Source organism: Buceros rhinoceros, unplaced genomic scaffold, assembly GCF_000710305.1.
Source record: "Buceros rhinoceros silvestris isolate BGI_N320 unplaced genomic scaffold, ASM71030v1 scaffold32317, whole genome shotgun sequence".
NCBI lineage: Eukaryota > Metazoa > Chordata > Aves > Bucerotiformes > Bucerotidae > Buceros > Buceros rhinoceros.
In genome coordinates, this window is record NW_010422103.1 from 3,567 (window position 1) to 12,435 (window position 8,869).

Genomic DNA, 8,869 nt, shown 5'->3' on the forward strand with positions numbered 1-8,869 from the left:
TCAGGGGAAAGGTGCTGACGATTTCATAGTCGGAGTCTCCACCCCTAGGAAGGAATAGCACGATTTTTCCTATGTGCAGGATCCCTCAAGGTTTGGTGGAGATGCTCCGGCTGATCCATCTGCAGTTGTGTAAGAGCAGAGAGAGAGACTGTTTCACAAGCACAGACTGAGCAGAAAAAAGGGCTTCCTGCCCAAACCACAAACAGTCAGGCCCAGAGTGGCTGTTCCAGGCTGAACATCCCCACAGCAGTGAGCTCATCGTGGGCTCAGGCCAGAGCTGCGGCCTGCAGCAGGGGTGGGGAAAGCCAAGGGGTCCCCTCAACCATCTGGACCTGTCCCCAAAGGGGTGTGTGAGCCCTCAGGCAGCATTAAATGTATTGGGAGGTAGAGCTGGCTGAGCAAAGGGTGGTGGTTGTCCAGCCACGGGTGCTTCAGCAGAGGGTGCCCAGCAGCTGCTGGGGCTGGGACTGTAACCCCCAGCCCTGCTCAGCTCCAGGGCCAGCAGCAGCAGTGGAGAAGCCTCCCCTGGAGCTCTAAGGAGCCGGATGGGGAGCAAGTCCTGGGCCTACCTGCCGCGCGCGAGGTGCTGGTGCAGCTCCCCTGTGGTCTCGGTGAACAGCATCTTCACAATGTATGTCTGCTCCCCGCTCTCAGATTTGGTGTGGAGGCTGCAGACATCAGGGGCAGAAGCTTCAGCTCTTTCAGCTGTCCTTGCCTTGGAGGTTAGAAAACCTCCTGAGCTCAGGATCGAGGGTCTGCCAGCCGCAGAGCCTCTGGGCTGCCAAACAGGGAGAGGCGTTTCACATCTGGGAGTGTCCTTGGGGTGAACAAGACCCTGAGTGGCTGCGGGTGAGCAGACAGACCCACAGCCCACACCGCCGTTTTGCTTTCCCTGTGTAAAGGTGCCTTGCAAAGAGGGTTACCGACCTTTTTTAGCTTTTTCATTTAGATCAGGGCTGTCTGGTAAGCGCCTTGCCCTACTTTTTTGATCAAAAATAATCTGCTTGGGGTGTTTTTTCATTAGTTTTTTGGGTCTTGTCTTGCCACAAGACTAAGTGGTGTTAGTGTGACCTCCCCTTTGGGCATAATTTTCCTGGAGGAATTCTCCCATTTAACATGACCACAAACAGCTTGTTGGATGGTTTCAAACGCTTAGGCCCTGGCTTGCTGCGGGGAGAGGCATTTCACAGCAATAAGTAAGGAGTTTTTTGAACAGAAGCTTTTGTTAGAGCTGTTAGCAGGTTCACCATGAACAATTTGGTGGTCTTCCCAAAAGGCCAAACTTGGCCTTTTTTCTTAATTATTTCTAAAGTATAAGATAAAAGGGACAAGCCCATTTACTTCCTCAGCTGAAATAAACAGTGATGAGACAGGAGGCAGATGAGACCCTGACAGGGAGGGTTGGAGGGGTTGTGCCTGTACCTCTCCAGGGTAGACAACCTGGGTGTCTCCAGCAGGATCTCTTAGCTGCTCTGTGCCCCATCAGAGCCCTGAAACCAAAGCAGGTGAGCATCAGTGCTGCTGCTCTGTGCAGAGAGCAGCTGGTGCCAGAAAGGCAGGTGCCAAAGTGCCACGTGGGCTCTGGTGGAGCCTCTCCGGGAGGAGAAGGTTGTGAAGAGCTGCCAGAGGCCCTTAGGAGGGGGGTGTAGAGCCCGGAGGATCACTGCTGGCTTCTTCCTGGGGGTGACTGGGGGTTCTGCTCGTACCTGCTGCACTACTCTGGTGGCATCTCGGACACCACTTGCTTCTCCTCTGTGTTTTGACTCTGAGGAGGGTTTGGGACCTGCCAGAGCAGAGGAGAGATCTTCACGTGTGACCTTCTTGACGAATGATTTTCTCCCAGACCAGGCTGATTTGGTGAGAGCATGCAACAGCCGACAGGGAGAACTTGAACCTCCCTGAGCTAGGCTGAGACTGGCTTTTGCTCTGCCCTGTTGAAGCTTGTCTTACTGTCTGGCCCACTAAATGTTTTGTCAACATAACAGTGAGCAACCATGCAGGCTGCTCAGCACACAGCAGGGATGCCCAGCAGGCGCAGACCCGGTTAGCCCTGCCGTGAACAGAAAAACTTGAAACAATGGCAGTTTTTACTGACTCAGAATTTTTCATTTTGGGAGGGTGTATTTGATGGTGATAAAGGTGAAGCTGGAAGGAGTTCGGCCATTCAGAAAGGTGCAGGGCAGGTAAGTTTTTGGAAACCCGCTGGCCTTCTGGTCTCTCATTATACTTGTCACGTCTCATTCTTTAGGAGGATTTAAGGCTGAGAGGACATCATGGGTTCTGCCTGGCTCCCCGCTGCTGCGTGACACTGGAGCTACACAGACAGGGCTCTGACCCAGAAGTGCTCCCTTCCTCACCAAGGCCCTGCAAGTTCCCCTCCCACCAGCTGGGTTGCCCTGGTAAGGTTTTGATTCTCCTCTGTGGCAGTTAGCTGTGTTTTCGAGGCAGGTTTAAGCAGTTAGCTGGGATCTCAGTGGTTTCCTGCACTTCACCTGGTCTGGAATAGCCGACCACTTGGCTGTGGCCAGGAAACCTCCTTGGAAGCACTGTGTCCCTTCTGTCAGTGACCTGCTGGATTAAGGCCGACTGCCATAAGCAAATGTGATAGTTGTGCAAGCTTGTTCTCACTGCATTGGAGCACAATAAACCACAGCGGTGACAACCAGGAGTGGTAAACCCCAAACAAAGCCAAGGGAGCTCTGTCCTTGAAAGCTGCTCCAGCTGTCCAGGCTCAGTGAAATGCATTTTCAGCTCCTATGAGCTCTCTAACACAGCCAGTCCTGGAGGGTCCCTCAGATCCCCATGATGGACCATCCACACTGAGGGGTAGTTGTTCATCCATCTCAGCAGGCACTGGGCAGCTGCTTCTTTCCACAAGTCATAAGAAATGTGCTTGGAGCGGATCTTTCCTCCAGGTTTGCTTCCGCAGGGGAGCAGCAGGTCAGGAGTGGGGAGGGATTTGATAGGAAGAAGCTGCAGCAAGGTGAAGGCTGGAAAGCTGGGTTCCTCTAACATTGTACCACAGTGCCTGAATTTACCCCAGATTACTGTCCTGTGGCTCCCAGGTGTGGCCAGCTGTGCATGGATTATGAGGAGCCACAGCCCCAAGAGCCCTGGGCAATCATTCATCTTCATCTGACTCTCTGTCACACAGACCAGCTTGCTCTGGCTCTCTCGACCTGACACTCGCCCGTGTCTGTCACTGTCGCCTGTCAGTCATGCCCCGCTTTCTCGGTGGCCACAGGTCGGCGCACCCCTGTTTGTCTGCTTTCGTCTCGGATGCACCTGAAGCCCTCGACTGGAGTCCTCTGAGACTCCCTGCCTCAAAATGGGGCCTTGGCTTTCTGCCATTTCTGAGAAATCAAAAAAACGGGGCCCAAAAGCACCTCAGGTGGCCAAATCCATTTAAACTGTGACAAGATAAACTCTTCTGACATCTTTCTTGAGAGATACTTGTTGGATCTGGTTTTAAAAGCTTTTCCAGGGGTACTATTTGAGAACTTTTGTTCTCCTTTTTGTTCTGCAGCTCTTCAACAGCTGCATATACCACTTTTCTTCTACAAAGTCTGCCACGCTCTTAGAAGTCTTGTTCCAGGCCGCGATTCACCGAGGCGGAGATACCACCCGGTCCTAATGCAGAAACACTCACTTATTTCCTGTAACGGCTCGAGCACGTGTGCTCCTGGCCTCCCTCTCTCCAGCCTTGCGTACACAGAATCACACTGCGGATGCTCTGTTCAGAAACCTCAAATTTAATTTGCTGGGGGGAGTATGCAGCAAGTTGGTGAAAGAAATTTGACCAATTATCTTGAGAAGGAAGAGAGCAATTTCTTCTGAGACTCTGAGGTTTTGCACTGCTTACCTGCAAGGGATGGCCTGCTCCTGGCCTCCCTCTCTCCAGCCTTGCGTACACAGAATCACACTGCGGATGCTCTGTTCAGAAACCTCAAATTTAATTTGCTGGGGGGAGTATGCAGCAAGTTGGTGAAAGAAATTTGACCAATTATCTTGAGAAGGAAGAGAGCAATTTCTTCTGAGACTCTGAGGTTTTGCACTGCTTACCTGCAAGGGATGGCCATGGGGGTAGTGCCTCTGCAGCTCGGAAGGGAAGTGGCCATCCACGATATCCTGCAGGTGTTGCTGAAACAAAGTGAGAGCTCGTAGTCATACCTCAGAATTTCTGTTTATCTCCTGACTGACATCTTCTGTCTGGGCTGTTCCTATTTGTGAGGTTATTGCAAGTTACTGCACAAAGATGCGCTGGTCTTCACAGGCACCATGGGAACATGGGTGGTCTTGGTAGCCGCTCCTTTTCAGGCCTGGGGTGAGCTCACAAGCCCTATTCCTGCAGTTCCCCTTCCTGGGGCTTAGTGGGTGATAGCAGGATGGCTGATCCCTCCACAGACCTTTCCTACCTGTGCTGATGGGTCCTTGTAGGCCTGAAAGGGTCTGTCAAACATGACAATCCCATTCTGATAGAAGGTCAGAGGGAGGGGTGCTGGTGGCCTCAGCTGTGCTCCCCAAGGCTTGTGCTTGATCTGAGAAATGCCTTCTCCAGCCAGTGCCTTCAAACACCTCGTGTTCTCCAAGAGTAAACCAAAATCAGTCGGGTGGGTGGAAACACCAGGTCGAAACCCCTGCGGCAGAGGAGGGAGTTACGGGGGGGATCAGAGTTACAGGGGAAGGGGTGCCAGCGAAGCAGCTTTTGCCTCTGTGTGAATTTGAGTCCTGCCATTCTGTTCTGCCTGCACTGCCTCTCTGTGCTTCACCTTTCGTTCTTCTGCGGAGCAAGAAGCTGTGGTGCAACACGGCTGCTGCGTACATGGGTGTGTGTGAAACCACAGGGCAGGGCAGCAGGGCAACAGCCCTCTGCTACCAGCTCAAACCCCAGCAGCCAGCTCTTGGAGACCACGCTCAGCCTTGGGTTGTGATTTCAGCAGCGTTGCCTTGTCCCTTAATGTGGTGCTGTAAAATGCACAGAGTCAGGAGCTTAACGAGTTGGGGTGGATAAGTGGGTCAGGTCAGACTCGCTGAAGAAGCGCCAGTGTAAACACAGCTGGCTGCTGCTCCTTGCAGCCACGGTTGCTTGCTGTTGCTGGGACACTGCTGCGGATGTTTATCTGGGTGCTGGAGGAGGGTGGCAGGGTGAAGCAATAAAAAAGTTGTGATGGGACAGAAGAAAGAAATCAGAAGAGGAAATGAAAGAAGAGGTGTAGATAGAGGTAAAGCCTTTGGTATTTTCTGTTCTGCTTTTTTATCATTTGAGGAAGAAGGGCGGGGGAAGTCTCCTGTAAAAAGGGTGAGCTGAAAACAATTGAAAATAATTTCTCCTGCTTCCCTCGTCTTTTCCCCTCCTGCGTCGAAGGGAGGGAAGCACTCGTTAGCTAATATTTGCTCAGTGGTTAGGAAGTAGCATTGGCTGTGCAGCCCAAGCAGCATTCTTTTTCTCTTCTCCATTACCACTTCCTAGGAAGCCATTGCCAAGTGTGCTTGGACCCCACGTGGCACAATCAGGTCTCAAACCCCTCACATGGTGGCTGGCAGGAAAGGCAAACAATACTCCCTGATGGAGCCAGGCGATGTGGGTCAGTTACTACAGCCTCTGCATACACAAAGCATCTGATTCCGTTTTCCACCCATTTTACGTCAGTGTTACTGGAGCAATCACACTTCAAATGTTCAGGGTATGGGAGCTCTTCAGGGAACAGCTGCAGCCAGGGGATCCTTCCAACTCCTCTTCCTTTAGACGGGGCTTACAAAACACGGGTGTGTAAAATACCAGCGTTCTGCCTGGTTTAGCTGCTGTGATGACCTCAAATTCACAAATTCTGAAGACCCAAATTCTGGGTCTTTGATGTGTATCTGCTCTGGGGGGTATTGTTCTTTTCAAAGCACACAGCAGGAGCTGGGACAGCTGCTTCAGCACAGAGAGCTGGGCTTTGCCTGGCTTCCAGAGGCTCCTTGCTGGCAGCTCTTCTTCATCCTTGCGTGGTTCTAAATGTTCCAGCTGCTCGTGGCTCTCTTCAGCCTAAATCAGACCATAGTCATTCAGGAACTGCTGTGAGAAGGAGGTACAAGTCAGTGTTGTAGACCAGAGCTTCAGAAAACTCGAAATGGAGTCTGAGCTGTGACCATGAGAAGCAGGAGGGGAGGTGAAAGAGAAGGTTTGACTTGGTTCTCTCAGGTCCTGGTGGCCAGACAAACTCACTGGCAGGGTTGTAGCAGCAGCTCTACCAGCAGCAGGCAAGAGGGAGAATGAAGTATCAGTAGTGACATAGTAATCTCCCAAGACTGCAGCAGCCGCAAAGAATTTTTCTACGGTGCTGGAAATCAAAATGAAGAGGCTGGTGGGAGGCACAAACCTGCTGACCTGTGGCTTACATCCAACCTGCTCTCTCTTCAGAGGGGTGAGGTGGAGACCTGTGATGATCAAAGTGGCAGCTGAAAGAAGACTGAGCAGCCTGGGAGTGCAACAATCTCAACCTGAAGACACAGGTGGCTTTGGGCAAGTGAAGTTGTCTCACCTCCATCTCCCAGACCTGGGTCTGCAGCTGAAGGCTCCTAATCTCCAGTTCCTCTGCTGTGGATGAGTCAGGAGCTCCTGAAAGGGAAGACTTGTTTTTTCTCTGTACAGCTTTACAGAAGAGCTATAGACAACCCATGTCACACAGCGCAGAAGCCCCAGCAGCACCTGACTGTACCATAAGTGAACTCACGCCAGTTCCACACAGGAGCGGAACGTGAGCTCTGCATGCTGGTCCTGCAGCAGGCTGATAAAGATGCTGCCAGACTAAAATAGTTGTGACTGAGACTGGTGGGTTGGCGCTGCGGGAAGCTGATGGGAGCGAGGCCATTCACATTCACACGATGAGAGTCACTTGGCATATGCAGTTGTAAGGGGACTATGAAAAAATGAGCGGTTATGCACTACAACTGGATCCAGAAGCCAGGGCTAAGTGGAAGGATGCACGAGGAGGTATAAAACCCATGGCTGTGGTTTGACAGGTGTGTGCCCGTTCTCTGCGCAGGAAATGGAGAACTTACCACAGATTCATGCTAACAAGGTGGCTCAGCCATTGTAGGACACGTGTCCAGGCTCATCTGGAGAGCTGCTGGATTCCAAGCAGGGAGAAAGCCCCAGTGACTCACTCCAAGCTGGGTTCAATTTAGAGTTGGTCTGCCTGACGGGACAAGTGAGCCTGGCCCTGCCACAATGCTGGAGAAGCCAAGCAGCTTCTTGATTTCGCTTCGCTGTGAGCAGCTCTGGTTTTCCAGCCGCTCAAACGCTGCAGTACTTACTGTTCTATTTTCTGAACGCCCCCAGGTATCTGTGTGGTCGGTCTCTGCTCACAGAAACTTGGTAACCCATAGAAAATAGGTCAGGAAATAATGTTTTGCACCGCACCAGAGAAACCGGGTAACAGATGCGAGTACAAAGCATGGATCTGCTCTGACAAACAGTACCACGTGTGTGTAACCAACAGCAGGCACCCGGGAGGCTCCTGGGCTCAGGGAGGTCTCCAAGCCCGCTCTGTGGCAGCACCAGGAGCTCTCCCACAGGCAGGAGCAAGGTCCCAAGGGCAGAACAATTTTTACCTTTTATCTGAAGGGTCTTCATCTTCTCTTCCAGTTCATCAATGCTCTTGTGCTTCTGGACCAGAATAAATAATGATGAGTCTTCATCTTCTCTTCAAGTTCGGCAACGCTCCTGTCCTTCAGGAGCAGAACAAACAACGACCTAGTTTAGTGTCTTGGCCTTCAAGACGCTGAGGCACAGTTGGCACAGTTAGTCCTGGTTTCGGTGAGTCAGTGGTGCATGTACTCTCACCCCCCTCAGAGAGAGGCACAATAAAGGTCAGAAAGGCTGATACCACCTCACAAACACCTTAAGGAGACTCAGATGAGGGGTGGGGTATAAATATGCTGCTTCAAGTACAGGTGAGGGACACACTGAGCCATCTCCCCTCCTCCGTGTGCACGAGAACTGTACGCGGACAGCCCACAGACTGCCTGTTCAGGCACCGTTCGTGCTCTGGCCTGCAGTAAGTGACTGATCGGGAAACGAAACCAGCATCAGTGCAGCCACCTCTTTAAAAAAAAAAAACAACAAAGAGAAAGAGGATTTGTTCTGAGCAAAGAGGGCTGCTCCGGGGTGACTCTGCTGTGCGAGTGGCTGGTGTTTCAGAAAGCAAAAGGAAGAACAGAAAGGTCCAAAGCCAAACTGCTGATACCACCAGTGAAGGGTGCTGAGAGCCTGGTCTTTAGGACATCCCAGCAAGGAACTATCCCCTCTCCCACCCCAAACACCGACACAATTTGTTTGTGTAAGGAACGGAGCAGGGTGCAGGTTAACTTGGTTTAGCCCAAAGGTCTGGGCAGATGTAATGCTACTGTGGCCCTCGTTGAAACAATTTGTGAAGCTGGGGAAGGTGTAACCCATATAACCACCGTCAGTCCTTCGTGGGCGTGGGGCACAGGACGAGGAGAAGCAGAGCTCAGCTGGGGGGGGTGGTTGTGCTGCGGGTGAGGCGGGAAGAGGCAGGGTGAGGGGCTGCCTTTGCTGGAGATGGTGGCCAGGACATCCCGCTCGGGGCTGGCTGTGTGGCCATGCCAGAGGACAGGGGCAGTAGGAGCTGCTCTCATGCCAGGAGACAAAGAAGCGATGCTGAAAGGGCTGGATGGTGTCCTCCCTCGCGCTATGGCTTGCACCTTCTATCTTGCAGCATCGACAGCGACTTCCCCAAACCGCTGTGGGTTCAGACAGCCCCTTGGGGTGGCGGGGCTGGCGCAGGGAGGGGTGGTGCGATTGGTGAGACAGGGCCCCTGCTGCACTTAAAGTTTCCGGCTGCCGTCGCTGCAAGCAGATGAG

General features: G+C 52.4%; 1 protein-coding gene across 1 annotated transcript in view; it reads right to left on the reverse strand.

Annotated features, from left to right (window-relative positions):
* Positions 1 to 10: 10 nt before the first annotated feature.
* The window catches only part of UBXN11 (UBX domain protein 11), a gene marked incomplete at its 3' end in the record, with an annotated part of 11,004 nt that continues 2,145 nt past the window's right edge, over positions 11 to 8,869 (reverse strand). The window contains 10 exon segments of the mRNA XM_010139934.1: positions 11 to 44; positions 570 to 710; positions 1,417 to 1,490; positions 1,707 to 1,786; positions 2,466 to 2,568; positions 4,063 to 4,140; positions 4,416 to 4,637; positions 5,927 to 6,058; positions 6,525 to 6,598; positions 7,588 to 7,651. Of these exon segments, the coding sequence (XP_010138236.1) occupies positions 11 to 44; positions 570 to 710; positions 1,417 to 1,490; positions 1,707 to 1,786; positions 2,466 to 2,568; positions 4,063 to 4,140; positions 4,416 to 4,637; positions 5,927 to 6,058; positions 6,525 to 6,598; positions 7,588 to 7,651 (1,002 nt within the window).